The sequence below is a fragment of the Calypte anna genome, unplaced genomic scaffold (genome assembly GCF_003957555.1).
Source record: "Calypte anna isolate BGI_N300 unplaced genomic scaffold, bCalAnn1_v1.p scaffold_81_arrow_ctg1, whole genome shotgun sequence".
Lineage (NCBI taxonomy): Eukaryota > Metazoa > Chordata > Aves > Apodiformes > Trochilidae > Calypte > Calypte anna.
In genome coordinates this window covers 145089-164882 of record NW_022045530.1, presented here as the reverse complement: position 1 = coordinate 164882, position 19794 = coordinate 145089, and the positions used below count along the sequence as shown (strand labels likewise).

The window sequence follows — 19794 nt, the reverse complement described above, 5'->3', positions numbered from 1 at the left end:
GCAGAAAGGAGGGCTCCACACCCAGTGTAGTGCAGCTAGAGTTTTGGGCTGGATTTTAGCTCATCATTAGGGACAAAGAGACAGTATTTCCAGCTTTTTTCCTTTTTTTTTTCTTTTTCTATAGAAACTTCCCAGCTGGAGGCATTTTTAGTGTCTGCAGTGCTTGCTTCTTCTGGCACACCCTGAGAAAGCTCTGCCATTTGGGCAGTGCATCACTTTGGAACTGGATCAGGCAGCTCAGATGAGCTGAAAGCATTTTAAAAACCTCTTCCCATGTGTTCTACCACTCAGGTTTCCCTGCATGCAGGCAGGAGTTCACCATTCCCTGTGTGCAGCAGCCATTCCATCAACTACAGCTGTATCCAGAGTCACTCTTCCCCACCTGAAGCTGATACTCCTTGGATTTCCTTCCCTGAAGTGCCCAGCTCAGGTTGCTGCAGCCTTTTTAGGTAATAAATAGCCTGGTTCCTGCTCTGAAAATCAGCAAATAATCATGTAACTGACTGGAGATCTCCCACCTCTTGTGCTTGCACATGTTCCCTCCCTTTCTGCTGCCTCAGCCAGAGTTTGCTGTGCCTGTGTGAGAAGAGGCTGTAGGAAAGCAATCCTAAATTCCAGTTTGGGGGAGAAAGGAGAGAAATGGAATGTAATTCTTCATGCTTAAGACTCATTCTGTTGGTTTTTTGGGTTTGTTTTTTTTTTAACTGGAAACCCAATCCTTAAAAGCCTGGGTGTTTGGGATTTTTTTTCTTTTCCTACCTTAAACTCATCTAGGGTCATTAAAAACTGCTTTGTATCTCTGCAGGAAAGAGCAGCAGCATGCTGAGGTGAGGGAAGTGAGGCCAGCAAGCAACAGGAAGCAAAACCAAGGAGGCTGCTTTCATTTTCTAAACCAGCTTTAGGAAGGAAGGGGCCACAACCCCAGCAGCAACACGAGACCCTCAACAGAGGAGGGGGGGGACTGCTCAGTCTCTGTTTGAGGGCAGCTCCAGAAGCTGTTTTGTCATGGTTTAAATCTTCCACCAGAGCACTGGTGTGAGAGACCCTGGATGGTGGGGACAGTGAAAGCCTTTGGTGAAGCTGAAGCTCTCCTGGAGCCTTGCCAGAGTCTCCATCCAGCCCCCCCATCCACAAGAGCTGAGAGATTGACCCTTTAAAAAGCCCAGAGCTAAAAAGGAGAAATAACTTGGCCAACAGGAGGGACACCAAGCTCCTGGGGTCATCCAACAAGTGTTTTCTCCAAGCTGCAGAGAAGGAAAGGTGTGGAGATGCTGCTGGGCTCTGGTGCACACCCAGATGGACTCATCAGGAGGAGGAATACCCTAGTGAGCCAGGTCAAGAACATATTTTTATATCTTCTTTTCCTCCCAGGACTCCTAGGGACTACCCATACTCATCTTTTTCCCTTTTCCATCCTTAGCTCCTGTTTTCATGGCTGTGTCTGGCTTCTCCCAGCCAGGATGTGCCCAGCTGGAGGTTAGGGTGGAACAGGGGCTCTTGGTCTCTGTTTTCTGTCCTGAGTGGGCTCTGAAAAGCCTGATTCCTGTAGCATTTGAAAGATGTGGGGTTCCTGAATGCTTTCCTGACTCTTTCAAGCAAGTCTTACAAATTGTGTGTGGAGGAAGGAAGTAAATAACTAATAATAATAATTCACACCAGACTCACCTGCAGCCCTGCAGGTCTCATCAGCCTCATTCCTCTGCATGGACTGTGCTGCCCAAACACCACAGCTCAGCAGATGGAGTTGATCCAAACCAGATTTTGGGGGTGCACCCATCAGCACAGCTCTGGGGCCCATCCTGCCCCTGGGGCTGAGCTGCAGCCCTGCGGAGGGGGGAAGCGAGGAAAGCCCAGAGCATAGCAAGGGCAGAGGGGTGGATCTAATTCCCAGGATGGTGTCTTCCCTTTGAGGGTGGGCTCCCTGGGGAAGCTGGGGTGTTGTTACAGCTGGGGTGAGCAGTTTGAAACCCTGCAGTCAGTCCCCAAAGGACCCCAAAGGCTGCCCAGGTGTTGATGTCCCACTCGCCTATCAGGAATCCTTTCTTGGTCCTGCGTGGGCAAGAGGCTTTTTCCACGATAAGTGGGCAACAAGAGGCAGACTTGACCACTGCTCCCACCTCCCTGCCCCCCCCCTGGGAACAGAGACCAAGACAGGGAAGGCTCGGAAACCTTGTATTACAAAAATAAAAGAGTGTGATGCCTGAAGCTGCCGTGCCAGGCTCCAGCACTGAACGTACCCATCAAAGGCAAATATAAAAAGGACAGAAACTGTTGAACAGTTGCAGTGGCATCCTTAAGGCTGAACGATCCCAGCTGAACTGAGCTGATGTAAACCAAGGACTCTCTTTAGCCAGAGCCCCACAGCAAGGCAGGACTGGTGTGGCAGGAGCCAGGAGCTCTGCTGTGACTTGCAGGTTGGCTTAAGCCCCCAGAGCATCTCCTGTTTCGTGGTGACAGGCTTGAAAACGTCATCAGCAGGGTTGGGGATGCCCTGGGGGCAAGTGCTTCTGTTCTTCTCATTAGTGAGAAGGCAGAGAGAGGGCTTTAGGTCTGGGGGCTTTACCCTGCTACCCTCTACCCTGTCCTTCTGGACCCCTCCGAGCATCCTCCCAAGTGAGCCCCAGGGGGTTGCCTCCCATCCCTTCCCACCCCCAGGTCCTTGGGATCCCCTTTGTTTTACATCAGCTCAGTTAGCCCCTGGCTCAGCACTGCTCCGAGCTGTCTCTGCTGGGCTCCAGGGAAGGAAGGGGTGGCTCAGGCTGTCTTGGTCCCACTCTCCACCTCCTTGTGCACCCACAGCTCCTTGTGCTGCTTGCGCCCGAAGCCCTCGTCGTAGTTGCCTTTACTCTTGAAGAGCTGCTGGAAGTGGGGCTTGCAGTAGAATTCCCCGTGGAGAGCTGCATAGCTGCCCAGGCTGGGGAAGGAAGGGAAGGTGAGGATGGGGAGAGTGGGATGGGGGAGGAAGGAGATGAGGAAAATGCAGGAGGGGACCTGTAGAAAGGGCCAAGTGCTCATTCCGGCCATCCCAGAGTGTTGGGTATGTCCTGAGCAGCCTTAAAGGTTCATAAAGGAAGAGGGGGGGTCCTGCAGGGCAGCTGAGCCTTGGCTTTTGGTCACCTAGGAGTAAGGGGTGGCTCAGCTTTGAGTTACCTTGGAGTGCTCTCTTCAAGAATCAAACTCTCTCCAGACCAGCTGGGATTTAGCTGAGTCTGGGGAGCAATAAATCCCAATTTTTTTTTTCCTTTGGGCTGGAGCTCTTTATTTAACCCCCCAAGAGGAAAAAGGGCTGTGCTGGCTACGTGGGTGCACTCTTTGGAAGGACCAGAGCTGGTCCCCATCCAGCTCACCATCAGGGAACACCTCCCAGCCTGGCTCACCTGAGCTTGGTGTGGCAGTGCTTGCAGCAGAAGCAGGAGTTGTGGAAGACAAATTTATCTGCCACCAGCCTCTCCATGGGGTAGACAGTTTTCTGGCAGGCAGTGCACATCTCCTTCACTTGAGCCTTCAGGCTGAAGGACTGGGCAAGGGGAGAGCAGAGGGTGAGGAAGGGGGTTGGGAGATACTGTGCCTCACAGGATGCTTTAGGTTGGAAGAGACCTCCCAGATCATCCAACACCACAAGCTGACTGCTAAACCATGGCCTCAAGGACCAGGTTACAGGATCCCAGAATCATTTGGGTTGGAAAGGAGCTCTGAGAGCATCAAATCCAGCCCTTAATCCACTCCCCCCCCTTTGGTTCCCAGCCCATGGCACTCAGTGCCACATCCAGTCCCTTCCTAAAAACCTCCAGGGATGGAGAATCCACCCCCTCCCTGGGCAGCCCATTCCAATATCTGATCACCCTCTCTGGAAAGAATTCCTTCCTAATATCCAACCTAAACCATTCCTGGCAGAGCTGAAGCCCATGGCCTCTTGTCTTACTGGGAAAAGAGACCAAGGAGGCCTGATCACCCTCTCTGAAAGGAATTCCTTCCTAATATCCAACCTAAACCTCCCCTGGCAGAGCTGAAGCCCATGGCCTCTTGTCTTACTGGGAGAAGAGACCAACCCCCTTCTCTGACTCCAACCTCCTTTCAGGGAGCCCATTCCAAGGCCTGATCACCCTCTCTGGAAGGAATTTTTTTTCCTAATATCCAACCCAAACCTCCCCAGAGCTGAAGCCCATGGCCTCTTGATTTACTGGTAGCTACTTGGGAGAAGAGACCCAACCAAAAGCAGAGGGGATGCTACATACATGAGTTGGGAGTGGAAGGAATTCTTTCCTAATATCCAACCTAAACTTCCCCTGGCAGAGCTTAAGACCATCTGCCTTTTAAATACCTCCAGGGATGGTGATTCCACCACTGCCCTGGGCAGCCCATTCCAATCCCTGACAACCCTCTCAATGGGAAAAAAATGTTCCCTAAAATCCAAACCTCCCCTGGTGCAGCTTCCAGCTGTTTCCTCTGGTCCTTTCACACTTCACTATGGACAAGAGGCTTTTTCCCAACCTCCCTTGAGGCAGTTGATGAATTCCTCTTCCCCAACATCCCTCTCCCTGCTCACTGCAGGGGGTTTGAACTAAATGACCTTTAGAGGTCCCTTCCAACCCAGATTATTCTCCAATTCTCCCCTTACTGCCCATCAGTGGGATGTGGGGAAGCTGCAGGTACCTTGGAGCGTTGCACGGAGCTGCCTCCTGAGTTGTTCTTCACCTCCTGAGAAAGGAAGAAGAGAAATCAAAATGAGTGCCTGGAAGTGACAAACCTGGAACTGAGCTGTGCTGAAGGAGAAGCAGCAGAGGATGAGCACAGGTACATTCCAAGGGAATGATGGAAGATGGGCTGGGGGAAGTTTAGGTGGGATATTAGGGATATTAGGGAAAGAAGGAGGCTCCCCAGGGAAGTGGTCCCAGCCCCAAACCTGCCTGAGTGGAACAAATGTTGGGATGATGCTCTCAGGACACCTGGGGGTGCCCTACACAGGGAGAGGAGGTGGATTTGATGGATTTGATGATCCTGATGGGTCCTTTCTAACCCTGGCAGATTCAGGCAGCTGAGCTGCAAGACCTTAGGGCATGTCACCTGGCTGGGTGGGACACATGGTGACCACCTCTGAAATCCCTTGCCCTGTCTCCTCCATCAGACCCTTGTGTGCCAATCAATTCCTGCTGTCTCCAAAGAGAAGAGAGGAAAATAAAGGAAAAAAAACCCAAAAAATAAACTATTCCCATATTGCAGAGTGGGAAGCAGGCACCAGGAGGCAGGGGGACCTGCCTGGGACCCCCCAACAGTCTCAGCCACAGGAGTGTGGCATGGCTTTGTCCCTTCCATGTCCCCAAGGTCCCCATGACCTCTTTTGTGGTGGCAGCACCCAAGCCAAGCTTGAGGAGATGGCCCAGGGGAGGCATGGCAGAGCACAACCCCAGGGTGGCCTTGGTCCCACCCACCCTAAGGAGCAGCTCCCACCTTCTGCCACCCATCACTGCCCTTGGGCAACCACCCAGGTGGCATTTGGGGCCACAAAAGGGCTGGCACTGGCCCTGCTTCCAGGTCCCTGTGGCAGGCAGGGAAGGAGAAAGGGCTGCCCAGAGCTGCTGCAGCTCCTGGCAAAACTCCCACCATGACCTGAGCTGGCACATCCTGGGGCATCTTCTACCAGCAGCTCTGTTCTGCTGCTCTTCCTAGCTAACATTTACCCCACAGGCCTGGAGAGTGATAATTAACCCTTCTCAACAATTAACCCTTCTTGATAATTAACCCTTCTCTTGCTGGAGGGGCACAGGGTTCTAGCAGTGCTGCCAGCACAGGTCTTGGGTGCAGGCAGAGGATGCCCCAGGGGATAACTGGGGTGACCCTTGCCTGGAGCCTGTTCTGCTGGTTCCCCTTTAGTGGGGGTTTTGTTCCTGAGCTCCTCTGCTTGCCCCCAACCCCTTGTCAGCCCCTCCTGCTGCTGGGCCATGAGAGAGATGGAAAAGCTGAGTCCCTGGAGGCTCTGGGGGTGTGAGTAGGGCAGGAAGATCCCTGGGGCACAGCTGGAGCTGGAAATCTGCTCCAGGGCATCCTGCAGCTTGGGGGGAGCAGATGTTCCTCAGCCCCTCCAGCTGCAAGGAGGCAAAAAGAGCCAAGCAGGGAGGGGATCTCTGACCCAGAGATCAGAGCATCCCCTCCCACCCCATCTGCAGCTGAAACAACTCCTCTTAAACCACCTCCCCACAGTCCTGCACCTCCCTTTCCCCCAAGCTGACACCTGCAGGGTCCCCATCAGCCATATGCAGGTGTTTTAGCCTGGCTTGGCACTGGGAGAACCAGTCCCTTCTCCTTTCAGACAGGCAGGATCAGAGGGGTAAACACACCTGGAGCAAGGTGGACCCACCAGGGCTCACCCTCTGAACTCTTTCTTCCCAAGGTTGGGGCAGGATGAGCCTAGACCATCCCTCCACTGCCTCCTTGGCCACCTTCTTGCTCTGCTTGGTGATCAGGACTGGCCCTATTCCTACCCCCAGGCTGAGCTTCCATCCCCCTTCCTCCTGCTTTGTCCTTCCTCATCATCTCTCCTTGGTATTTTTTTTGGAAGTGCTTTGCCCAGGAGATGCAGAGCAAACTCTCCCTTTTTGCTGAGCTGCTTCTCCAGACATTTCCCAGCTGTTCTCCCTGACTGAGGTCAGGGATGTGATTTTTTTTTCTTCATGAGGCTGGAGGAAAGAAGCCAAAAAAAATCAACAGAGGGCCACGGGGAGGCTCAGGCTGTGTAAAACCAGTTGCATCCCTCAACACTGGGAAAACCCCCCCAGGTGGGCTTAGGATTTAATGCACTGCTTCCAGGGAGCACTGGGAGCTGGGATACATCCCTTCCCAAGGCTCCAGGCAGTCCAGTGCTGCTCCACACTTCTCAGCAGCCTCCTGGCTCTGGTCTCTATTTCCTATCTGATCCATCCTCCCGTGGGGAAGGGCCATATCCTGTCCCAGCAGGAGATGTTCTTGAGGCCTTGCTGTTTTTCCATCTCCAATCCCAAGCAGCTCTGGCTGGTGAGCAGGGAAAGCCATGGAAACAGCAACAAACAGATGGCAGCTCCAGAAGAGAGGAGGGGGAGCAGAGCAAACAGCACCTTCTGCTGGACCAGTTCCTCTCCCCAGTTCTGGGGGTCGAGTAGCAGCTGGCTGTGCCTTTGATCACCCTAAAATGTCAGGTTTGCAATACAGCTTTGTTTTGTTTTGTTTTGGATGTGTCCCTCCACCTCCAGGAACCAAAACCTGGGTTGAAATCCCCCCCTCCCAAGAATCAGCCAGGTTGGAAAGGACCTTGGAGATCACCGAGTCCAACCCTTAATCCATGACCCCTGGGGACCAAGAAAACCTGTTTTTTGGGATACAAGCTGTGTCATCAGCTACTGAATGCCTTATTAAGACATCTTCCAGGAAGGAAATTATGAAAGGGCATAATATTGGTGGCAAGCACTGTTCCATGAGGGATCCTGGGGAGTACTGCAATATAGGATATAAAATATCCTGGGGAAAGAAAATCCAAGTGGGCTGTTTCTTTTCCCAGGATATTTTCAATGGATAAAACATAAAAACAGTAATAGAGATTTCAAAGTTCAGATTTGTACCAGCACTCAGTGCCACATCCAGTCCCTTCTTAAAAACCTCCAGGGATGGAGAATCCACCCCCTCCCTGGGCAGCCCATTCCAATACCTGTAAAGAATTCCCTCCCTGTAAAGAAGCATTTGGGTTGGAATTCCAGAATTATTTGGGTTAGAATCCCAGAATTATTTGGGTTGGAATCCCAGAATCATTTGGCTTGGAAAGGAGCTCTGAGAGCATCAAATCCAACCCTTGATCCACTCCTCCCCCCGTGGTTCCCAGCCCATGGCACTCAGTGCCACATCCAGTCCCTTCCTAAAAACCTCCAGACACAGAGAATCCACCCCCTCCCTGGGCAGCCCATTCCAATGTCTGATCACCCTCTCTGGAAGGAATTCCTTCCTAATATCCAACCTAAACCATTCCTGGCAGAGCTGAAGCCCATGGCCTCTTGTCTTACTGGGAGAAGAGACCAACCCCCTCCCCTGGCTCCAACCTCCTTTCAGGGAGCCCATTCCAAGGCCTGATCACCCTCTCTGGAAGGAATTTTTTTTCCTAATATCCAACCCAAACCTCCTCAGAGCTGAAGCCCATGGCCTCTTGATTTACTGGTAGCTACTTGGGAGAAGAGACCCAACCAAAAGCAGAGGGGATGCTACATACATGAGTTGGGGGGGGGGCTGGCAGGTCCTGTAGCCTGGAACATGGTTCCTTCCCCTCCTCTGGCTGTTTAATCCTGAGCTTGAAGCCTGTGGGCTGATGTTCCCTGGGGAGGTGTCTGAGACAGCCCTCTTGCAACACCTGGAAAGGAAATGTCAAGAGGAGCATGGTTGGTTTCATCACCCCAAACCCAGGAGTGTGACAATGCCCAAAGCTTCCCCTGTGGGGTCAGGGCAGCCTCGTGGGCTTCCTGGGGGATCCAGGCAGGTCTGGAATACTGCTGAAGGTTTAGGAAGCTGGCAAGTGATGTGGGGCATTCTCTGTCCTTTATTCCCACAGATACTGGGGGTAGGATGGGAAGAGCTGGAAACAGGAGCTGAAGGGGATGTGATGGCTCCTGCTCCAACCCAGGATGTGGAAAGGAGTTGCCAGGCACTGGTTGAGCCTTTAGCATCAAGGCTACAGCTTGGTTGATGAATGTGGCCACTAAAGGACTGGTGGTGGCCACTAAAGGATTTTAGTTGAATTTTAGCCCAGAGAAGTCCTTGTGAACAGAGCAGGTCAGGAGCAAGTGATGGGGATTTTGTTTTCTGGGGGCCTCTGTGTGATGTGCTGAGCACCCAGGAGGCTGAGTTGGAAAGGTTTCAGGCCAGTTTGAATGCAGCATGAAAAAAAAAAACACAAAAAACCAAAAGACACAAAGAAAAACCCAAAACCAACCACAAAAAACCAAAAGACACACACAAAAAAAATAAAAATCCAACCCAGCAGCACTGCAAATCACCTCTTTTAGTAAAAAAGGAGCTGAAGAGGCCCTGACAGATCCTCAGGGTTTTTCCCCACTCTGCTTTACCTTCAAAACACCCATAAAAGGCCAAGTTTGATGAGCTCTGATTTGCATGTGCAACCAGAGCTCTGAGCAGAGGATGCTGAGGGACCAGGAGGGTGAAGGGGTGGTGGCTGCACAGCTGGGCAGTAAAGGGGACACAAAACCAGCACCACTCCCCCAACCCCCATCCCATCTGGGTTTTGTTTTGAAACTTCTGAAACTCCTCCTATTTTCACCTCAAATATTTTTCTGCTGCCCAAGGCAGATCCTGGGAAAGCTCCAGGGGAAGGGATGTGCAGGGCTGGAGGGTTTGGGGCAGGGGAGATCTCTGCAATGCCATCTCAGGATGGTATTTCCAAATGTGCTCTGGGTTTGGGGGACTCTTTGGCTGCTTACAACATCCCAGCACCTCTCCCAGCTTCCTGAGCTCCAGCACAGCACCCAAAATCTCTGCTTTCAGAGTCAAGAAACCTTTCTTCCAAGTTCTGAGCAGCAGTGGGGAGCTGAGCTCCCCTTCTCAGCCCTGGGGGACAGGACAGCAATGTCACCAACCTTGTGACATCGTCTCAGTGCTGAGAACGTGGCCTCAGTTTTACCTAAATCATTTCCTGCCTCCTCTGTGGTTTCTTTGTTATTTCCTCCTTGGTGCCTGCAGGGAGCTGGGGACCAGTGCAGAGCCCAGGAGCAGCCCCAGCATCAGGGGATCACAGCCCAAACCCCCTCCCTGCTTCCCTGGGACAGGTCCTATCCCATGGGATTATCCCCATTATTGCATCTCCATTAAATATATTCCATCTCCAGGATCTGTCTGGTGCCCACCACAACCCTGAGGACCCCAGGGACACCTCCAGCACTGCTGCTCCCCCCTCCCTCTGCCTTTGCCACAAAAACTTCATTGCTTCACCTCCCCTTCCTCTTCCTTCACTGCTCAGCTTCCTCCCCTACCCCAGCTGCCTTCTTTGCCTCAGTTTCCCCACTCTCTCCATCCTCCTCCTCTTGCCCTTCCTCCTTAGCAGATGCTCCCTGGTTCCTTCCACCTCCTCTTTGTCCCTTTGCTTCTCTTCCCTTCCATCCCACTTTTCCTACCCCATGGTTTGATGTCCTCCCCCCACCTCCATCCTCCAGGTTCTTCTCCCTCTTACCATCCCTCTGCCTCTTTCCTTCCACCCCTCCAGGCCCATCCTCTGCTCAAAACCTTTTGCCCAGGCTGTCCCAGCCTTTTTCTTATATATTTTTTTTTCAGCCAGAGGTCCCCCCATGTGAGCAGAAGTTGCTAAATGTCCTTCCTGCCAAAGGACAGATCTCAAAGGGGAAGGGTGTGCTGAAGAGATAAGGGAAACAGAACCAAGCTGGAAACCACAGGAGGGTTTTTAGGAGGCTCTCAGCTGCTCTCATCACCCTTCCAAGGAGACTTTTGTCTGCAGAGGGTGGGGTGTGAGCCCCAGGAAATCAACAGAAGCCTCCAAGAGCAGAGGCAGAGGTGGCAGAGCCTTTACTGAAGGATTTGCTGCCAGATTGAGGTCATGGAACCTTCATCCAGGGCTTGCTGGTTTTCTCAGGAGCTCAGAGAACACCTCAGAGCCAAATCCAAGTCCCCGTGGTGGAGGTTGGCATCCTAAGTGCTGGTTCTGACCTCTCCAAACCTCTCTTTCCCAAGGGCAGCCCAGGAAGAGCAGGACTGAGCCAGGAATTTCAGATATTTGGCTCAGGAGGAGGTGAGAATCCCTTTGCCTTTCACCTTCCATTCTTCCTACCCCTCCTGAAAGCATCTGACAGCTGGTGAGGACCCCCCCCAAAAAAAGAAAAAAACAAAAAAAACCCCCAAACCAACCCTTTTTCAAAGGGTTCTGGGTTTATGCCATCTACCCAGGCCACAGCATGAGAGGGAGGGTGGAGGATCTTGGGGTGCTCCAGAGAAGGTGACACCACAGCCAGCAGGATGGGTGCACTGGGTGCCCAAGCTGCCAGCTCTGCCTGCCCAGATCAGTGGTTCTGCCAGTCCTGATCTAAGGGCTTTTATTTTATTTTATTTTATTTTATTTTATTTTATTTATTTGAGGGGGAACACAGCAAGTTGGTGTTGAGCTCAGGACCTTGGGGCTGCAGCTCGTGTCCCTTCTGCCCTGGCTGAGCACAGATAAAGAGGAGCTCCAGCTCTTTTAGCACCCAACAAGGGTGCAGCTAGGGATGAGGAGCCCAACATCCACCCAACATCCATCCCAGAAGCTCTTTGCTTGCAGAGCAGCCTCTTCCCCCCCCCTTTTCCCCATCCTGCCTGACCCTGGGGGCAGATGCAGGGAGAGGGAAGCACCTGGGGTGCCCCCCCCCAAGGTAATTCCCCCAAATTCATCTGCCTCTGAGAAGCATCCCATTTCCCACAGCATGGGGACCCTTTTTCCCTGTTCCCTCCCCAAGCAGAGCTGCCCTTGCTGCCAGCCCAGCCCAGTTCTGGCCTCTCCAGGAGCTGTTGGGTTTCCAGGCTAGGGAAAAGAGTGTGAGAGGCCCCTTTCTGCCATATGGTTCCCATTAGCAGCCCTGGGAAGTTTGTGTTCACCTCTGGGATCACTGGACTGCTGAAAAAAAAATAAAAAAAAGGCTTTTCCAAAAGCAAAGGGTGTCCTGGAGGATTGGGGGGGGGGATTGGATCTGGGCTCCTTCCTCCTCCATCCCAGGAGGACAGGGAATATCCTGGAGGACAGGGGGGGCAACACCTGGGAGGGACCTTTGTGGACAAAGGTGATGGGGACTGATGTCCCCAAGATGATGTGCAGGAGGGGACAGCCCCTGACCCCCCCCAGTGCCATGGCCAGCTCAGCTTGTGGTCCCTCAGCAGAACTGGGTGGGAAGGAGGTGAAGAGGAGCTGGGAGAATCCATCTCCTGAGCCCAGGAATCATCCCACTCCCTCTCCAGCCAGCTCCAGGGAAGGGGACATTGTCCCCAGTGTTGTGGGCATGGGAGGAGACAGCAAGCTGCAGTCTGGGGCAACGATGGAGCAAACCCCTGGCTCCAGCTTTGACCCATGGAAAACCTGAATTTCACCTTCAGGTTTTGGCTTTCTGTAAACCACTTGGGCTTCACCTGGATTTTGGGACCTAGGGCAAGTCCCTGCTGGTTTGACACGGGGTGGAGGAGCAGCAGAGCCACTTCTGAGGCCACCACTGAGCTCAGCCCCACCACATGGACCTTTTCCCTGCCCTACACCCCATGGCCCAGAGCTGCCCCTTCCCACTCCTCCACTTTCCACTCACGTTCCAGGCTGCTTCTTGAAAAATTGCCAGTGGGCAGGAAATCTGCAGCCCAAGTGCTGAGGGATGGATGCTGACAAGGACTGGTTGTGGGGAGGAACAGGGCTGCCTTTGTCAGGCCAACAATGAAGGAGCCAGAGAAGCCAGGAGGGAGCCCCAGGGAAGCCCCTGCCCACCCTCTCTGCTCTCCCACCTTCCTCCCACTTGATTCCTCTGAGGAAGAGGTGCTGGAAGTCCTGGAAGGAGCAGGGCCAAGGGGGGACCATGCTTGTCCCCTGGCTCTGTCTCTCAGCCCTGGGGGAGATGGGGCAGGAGGATGCTGCTAGAATTCCTTCCCTTTTTAGGTTGGTTTTTTTTGTTGGTTTTTTTGTTGTTGTTGTTGTTGTTTTGGTTTTTTGTTTGTTTTGTTTTGTGGTTTGTTTTTTGGTTGGTTGGTTTGGTTTTGGGTTTTTTCTTAGTTTTTTCTCTACTCTCTCCCATGCTCCACCTGACAACCTCACCTCCTGCTCCCCTAGATAAATGCACATCCATTTACTCCTCCACTGGTGTTCTGATGTTCCTGGTTCTTCTCCCACTGTAATATTTCCCTCTCCAAGGGATTCCTAAGAGTAATCACATTCCTCATCAGTCTGTTTGCAGCAGGAGAAGCCAATTCCTTTTCATCTGATCCCAGAAGCTGAGTTCTCTCTTCCTACACCTCCCTTGGGAGCCCTCTGCAAGTGGCTGAGCTGAAGGACACCTCAGACCTTCTGTCCTGCTCCCAATACTTCTCTGGCAGCCCCAAAAACATCTTTCCTGCTGTGCTTTTTTCTCTGCCAGAAATTCTAGATGCTTTTTCTTCTTCCTTGTCCCCTCCTCTTGCTGGGGTCTCCCCAGCAGCTCCCTGTTCCAGCTCCCCAAGGACCCACCCTGGCATGAGGCTGCTTCAGCCCCTTCCAGGACTTCAGTTTCATCTTCTTAGAATCCTAGAATCCTAGAATTGGCTGGGTTGGAAGGGACCTCAGAGATCATCAAGTCCAACCCTTGATCCACTCCCACTGCAGTTCCCAGCCCATGGCACTCAGTGCCACATCCAGGCTCTTTGGAAAGATCTCCAAGACACGGAGAATCCACTACTTCCCTGGGCAGCCCATTCCAATGCCTGATCACCCTCTCCAGAAAGAAATTCTTTCTCATCTCCAACCTAAACCTCCCCTGGCACAACTTGAGACCCTGCCCTCTTGTCTTGCTGAGAGTTGCCTGGGAAAAGAGCCCAAACCCCCCTGGCTCCAACCTCCTTTCAGGGAGTTGCAGAGAGTGATGAGGTCTCCCCTGAGCCTCCTCTTCTCCAGCCTCAACACCCCCAGCTCCCTCAGCCTCTCCTCACAGGATCTGTGCTCCAGTCCCTTCCCCAGCCCAGTTGCCTCCTTTGGACCTGCTCCAGCACCTCAAGCTCCTTCCTGAGGGCTGAGGGCCCAGAACTGGACACAGGACTCAAGCTGTGGCCTCCCCAGGGATGAGCCTGGGGCAGAATCCCTTCCCTGGACCTGCTGGCCACGCTCTTCCTGAGCCAGCCCAGGATGCCATTGGCCTTCTTGGCCACCTGGGCACACTGCTGCCTCCTCTTCAGCTTCCTGGCAAGCCAGACTCCCAGCTCCCTTTCTGCCACTCTGTGCCCAGCCTGGAGCTCCCCATGGGGTTCTTGTGTTGAACCTCATCCCTTGGGATCAGCCCAACTCTCCAGTCTCTCCAGGTCCCTCTGCAGAGCCCTCCTGCCTTCCAGCTGATCCACACTCCCCCCAGCTTGGTGTCATCTGTGAATTTGCTGATGAGGGACTCAATCCCCTCATCTAAATCATCAATAAAGATATTGAACAGCACTGGGCCCAACACTGATCCCTGGGGGACACCACGGCCGCCATTTTGGACACCACAGCCGCCATTTTGAGGCAGCCCCGTTCAGCACCACTCTCTGGGCCCGTTCCAGCCAGTTCCTGACCCAGCACAGGGTGCTCCTGTCCAAGCTGAGGGCTTTTTCTTCTTTGCTGATCTGGTTTTTCTCAGCTCTCCTGCCTTCTAAAAAGGGACTGGTCACAAGTTCAGTCCCTTCCCTGTGGAAGGATCCAAATCTCCTCCTCCTTCCATGTTCCTGCCTCTTCCCTATCCTGTCTCCACCTAAAATAATTATTTCCTTGGATCAAGTGCTTTCCTTAGGCCCAGATTCAGGAGTTCTTTCAGAATTCAGTTGTCAGACCCAGAGCCAAGGGCTGAGACTTTGCCACCTGCAGACACAGCAAGAGAGGAGCAAATCCTGGTCCAGGCACCCCAAAAAAAAAACCCAGCACAACCACTTTTCCATGCTCCTTCCCTCTGCACCACCCCAGCAAGAGCTGCTGTGTCCTCCTGCATTTTATGTCCAAAAAAATGCAGATTATGTCAAAAAAAGAGCCACCAAAATCACATTCCTAGCTGAAATCTCTCCAAAGATCCTTCTTGCCTTGAGCTGCCCTATTTTCAGCCACTTCCCATCCTTCCTTTTAGGATCTTGATGTCTTACTATAGGATCTGGGGCTCTGCAAAACCAGAGGATTTCAGGGGAGCAACAAGTGCTGCACCAGAAGAGGCATTTGTCAGAGGTTGCTGAGTCCCTGCTGTCTGAAAACCCTTGGAGAGGGATGTGGGCACACCCAAGGGGTGAGAAATCTGCCTGAAGGAGAAGGAGGAGGAGAAGGAGAAGGAGAAAAGGAGAAGGAAAAAGGAAAAGGAGGAGAAGGAAAAGGAGGAGAAGGAAAAGGAGGAGAAGGAAAAGGAGGAGAAGGAAAAGGAGGAGAAGGAAAGGAGGAGGAAAGGGAGTAAGGAAAGAAAGGAGGAAGAAGGAAAAGGAGGAGAAGGAAAAGGAGGAGAAGGAAAAGGAGGAGAAGGAAAAGAGGAAGGAGAAAGGAAAAGGAGAAGGAAAAGGAGAAGGAAAAGGAAAAGGAAAGGAAAGAAAAGGAAAAGGAAAAGGAAAGGAAAAGGAAAAGGAAAAGGGAAAAGGGAAAAGGAAAGGAAAGGAAAAGGAAAAGGAAAGAGGAAAAGGAAAAGGAAAAGGAAAAGGAGAAGAAAAGGAGGAGAAAGGAAAGGGAGAAGAAAGGAGAAGGAAAGGGAGAAGGAAGAAAAGGAAAAGGAAGAAAAGGAAAAGGAAGAAAAGGAAAAGGAAAGGAAAAGGAAAGGAAAAGGAAAAGGAAAAGGAAAAGGAAAAGGAAAAGGAAAAGGAAGAAAGGAAAAGAAAAACTCAATCCTTGTGTAGGACCAGAGCGGGTAAGCTGTAGGCTCACAGGATGGCCTCACTGAAGGAAGCCAGAAGAGGAACTCCCTTCCCTAATGAGAAGTCTCTTGGGACTTTTGTTGACCAAAAAAAGGTCAGGAACCTTGGCTGGGAGCTGTAGGAAAAAGAAGATGCATCCAGTCACTTTGTAAAGCCCGAGAGGTTGGTTCTGAGAGGCCCTCACTTCTTAACTGGGAGTTTGCTCCTTGCAGGGCTCCCATGTAAAAGGGACACTGATGCTTCAGGCTGGGTTTGATCAATTATTTTGTAATCTCCATTAATTATGCTGCAGATGTGCAACCCCTGGCCTTAAATCTACACCAGCTCAGCAGAGGCACCAGATGTTCTTCCCTGCAAAAGCCCTCACACCGTGGACAAAGCCCAATTTCCAAGGCAGGATTCAGGCTGCTGAATGATCCCCATCTTTCCAAACCAATTCCCACCCCAGGAACAAAAAAACCAGCAGGAAAATGGATCAAAAATAGGACCTGCAAGATAGCTCAGCTGATCTCAAGTGATCCGAGGGGATTAGACAGATCAGACTGGCTCAAAACATGGTACTTCCAGCACCAAACTGGGACTCAGGAGACCTGGGCTTGATTCCCAGCTCTGCTGCTAATTTTTGGGTGGCAGAAAACAGACAAATAATTCAATTTTTTCTCTTCCCTAGCTGAAATGAAAACAGAAAAGAAAAAAAAAAGAAAAGAGCTGCTCTCCTTTGTGAAGCCCAGGAGCTGTCTGGCTGTTAAGGGGTATGTCAGAGCTCAGCATATTCCTGTTGTTATTAAATCTCACAGTCAGGGAACAACCTCCCCAGGGAAGTGATGGAAAACCTGACACTGGAAAGGTTGGGAGCCAGGCTGGAGGAGGTGGCAGGAGACACAGCAGTGAGAATGAACAGGAATTAACCGAGGGGAATAAGGGAGTCAGGATCTAACAGGTTTTCTTCCATCTCTTCCTTTAATAAAATGGATCTGGCCACCCCATCCCCCCCCCTCAGGACTGCAGCACTCAACAAAGGGGGAATTCCAGCCTCAAAACACTGCACCCCCCCTGTGCTCACTCTCCTCCCCATGATATGTTGGGTGCAAGCCCCTCACCACCCCCCCCATGGGTGCTGCCCCCCCTCTCATCCCACCCCACCAAGCTCTGGGACCTCAGAGCTCCTCTCCTTGCCCCTGCCTGACCCCGATGAGGCCCCACAGGGATGGGAACAGCCCCCCTTGTGTGTGTGTGTGTGTCCCCCATCATCCTCAACCCCTTTTCCTTGGCCAAGCCTCCCCCCAAAAGCTAAAAAGTTCCCGGTGCATTCGGGGGGGTCCTGGAGAGAGGATGCAAAGGGGGGGGGGGGATGCAAAAGGGGGGAGGACGATGCAAAAGGGGGGATCCAAAAGGGGGGGAATGCAAAAGGGGGGGGATGATTCAAAAGGGGGGGATGATGCAAAAGGGGGGGGTGATGCAAAAGGGGGGGGGGGACGATGCAAAAGGGGGGGGGACGATGCAAAAGGGGGGAGGATTCAAAAGGCGGAGGGATGATTCAAAAGAGGGGGGGACAATGCAAAAGGGGGGGATCATGCAAAAGGGGGGGAAGATTCAAAAGGGAGGGGGATGATTCAAAAGGAAGGAGTAATGCAAAAGGGGGGAGGGTGCAAAAGGGGGGGGGTTCAAAAGAGGGGGGGGGGGATGAACCCCCGGCTGCTGGGTGGCTCCTGGCCAGCAGTGCCGCTTCCCAGGGCTAGCTTCGCATCCCTCCCTCCTCTCCATCCCCCCCCCCCGGCAAAGCCACGATCGGCGGCATCTTCCGGGCTGGATGAACCCCTTGGGGCTCCCCACATTTCGGGGAACCCTCATTATCTCCTTCCGAGCCCCCCCAAACCCCCACATTCCCCCAAGAACCAGCTCACCATATGCCTGAGCTCCTCACTGCGGGGACGAACAGGAGGGGTTTGGCCCCACGACGGGGGGGCCGGTACCGGGGGTGTTCCCGATCCCGAGGGTGCTCCCGGTACCGAGGGTGCTCCCGGTACCGAGGGTGCTCCCGGTACCGAGGGTGCTCCCGGTGCTTTCTCCCGCAGCAGAGAACGGAGCTGCGGGAGCGTTTCCTGCGATCCCCCCCCCATCCCCTCCCCGTCTTTCCCAGCCCCTTTTTACCGCCCAACGCGCGTGATTGGCTCTGCCCCTCGTCCCGTCTGCCCGCCGCTTGTTCCTTTGTGTGAAGCCAACCTCTCACCCCAAACCTCCCCCAAACCTCCCCCAAACCTTCCCCTTCCCTCCCTCCGGCTCCTCAGGACCCGCCATCCGCCGACCCCCCCCCCCAAAAAGCAGGGGATTTGGGGTGGATTCCCACCCCCCCCTCGGGTGTAAGGAGGTTTGGAGGAGGTTTGGCCCCGCTTCTCCCCCTTTCCTTCTCGCCGTGGTGTGGCCCCGACGCTTTGGGATGGCGCTGCGTGGCATTAAGGCACGCGTGGAAGGTTCACCCCCCCCTGCAAGTATCCTGGAGGGTTCGTCCTGAAGGGTCTGGGAAAAAAAAAGCAAGATAAAACAAAAAAAAACCCTCAAAAAAACCAAACAAAAAACAAACCAAAAACCCCAAACAAACAAAAAAAACAGAAGCAAAAAAAACAACCAAAAAAAGGCAAAAAAACCCCCAAACCAAACAAAAACCCAACAAAAACAAAAAAAACCCAAAAGCAAAAAAGCCCCCAAACCAAACCAAAAAATAAAAAACAAAACAAAAAGACAAAAGCAACAACAACAAAAAAAAAAAAACAAAAAACAAAAAAACAAAAGCAAAAAACCCCAAACCAAACCAGGAAAAAAAAATAAGACAAAAAACAAAATAAAAAACAAAAAACCAAACCAAACCCCCCCAAAAAACAAAACAAAAACCTCAAAAAAACCCAAAAATAAAAGCAAAAAAAAGCAGAAAACAAAAAAAAGGAAAAACAGAAACAAAACAAACAAAAAAAAAAACCAAACCCAAAAGTAAATTAAAAAAACCAACCCAAAAAAAAAAAAGACAAAAAACAAAACAAACAAACAAAAAAACCCCCAAAACCCCTCAGGCAGAATCCTCTCAATCAGCTGCAGGGATCCTGGTGCCCCCTCAGCTCCTTAACCCCGGTGGGGAGGAGAAAACGGAGCTTTCCCGGTGTCAGGAATGAGGGAATTCTGTAGGATCCGCCCGGGAATGTCCTCATGGGGCTGCCTGGAACATAAAGGTGTCCCCTGGGATTTGGGATGGGAGCGCTGGGATTTCCTCAGGAGCAGGGAGAGGTGTTTGGATAAAGGGTTAAGGATAAATCGGAACTCGAGGGGGGGTTGGGACAAACCAAGGAAGCTGGGATGGCCCTGAACATCCCAGACCTTTCCAGTGAGGGATAAATATGGGATGGAGCAGAGGGAAAAGCTTTGGGAATGATGCTGGAATAAATAGTTTTGGTTGGGATCTGAACACCGGCTGGAGGTGGCCCCGAGGCTGAGCTCAGGGGCTGGGGGGCTTTTGGGGCTGTTTGTTCCCCCATCCAAAAATCCAGACCCCCCCAAAAAACAACCCAAAATTAAGGAATTAATGGAGGTGATGACTGGAGAAGGAGGCAGCAGTGAGGTGAATAAAAGGAGGGATTTGACCACGGGTAAAATGAGCAGATCCAGGGATAGGGCTGCGAATGGCAGCGTCCAGCTGGGCATGGAAAAGGCTTGGAAGAGAATCCAAGGAATCCTCACGCTGCCCTGAACCGGGGGCAGGGATGTGGGGAACCTGCGGGCAGCGACCCCCGGTGGGACACGGACCCGGGGGTCTGGGGGAGCAGAGGGCTGGGACCCCCTTCTGGCACCCACCCATGGGTCCTGAGCCCTCCCATGGGAATCCCCTGGGACACGACCCCGGGGGCTGCCCCGGGCTCTGACATCGCCCGGCGGGAGGGAGCTGGGGGGTCTAAGGGGGAGGAGGGGGCTGGGACCCCCTTCTGGCACCCACCCATGGGTCCTGAGCCCCCTCCCATGGGAAACCCCTGGGACAGGGAGCCGGGGGCTGCCCCGGGCTCTGACATCGCCCTGGGGGGGCCGGGAGGGCCGGGACCTCCTCCTGGCACCTACCCATGGGTCCTGAGCCCACCTCCCATGGGACCCCCCGTGGGACACGACCCTGGGGGCTGCCCCAGGCTCTGACATCGCCCTGGGGGATCTGGGGGGGAGGAGGGGGCTGGGACC

At 52.9% G+C, this 19794-nt stretch overlaps 1 protein-coding gene across 1 annotated transcript; it reads right to left on the bottom strand.

Annotated features, from left to right (window-relative positions):
- Nucleotides 1-2158: 2158 nt before the first annotated feature.
- On the bottom strand, nt 2159-17701 carry LIMD2 (LIM domain containing 2). Its single transcript, XM_030468787.1, has 5 exons — nt 17487-17701; nt 8228-8365; nt 4654-4698; nt 3378-3517; nt 2159-2914 (listed from the first exon to the last, which is right to left on the bottom strand). The coding sequence occupies exons 1-5, from the start codon at nt 17487-17489 to the stop codon at nt 2755-2757; spliced, it is 486 nt and encodes a 161-aa protein (XP_030324647.1). The 5' UTR covers nt 17490-17701; the 3' UTR covers nt 2159-2754.
- Between the last annotated feature and the right edge of the window lie 2093 nt (nt 17702-19794).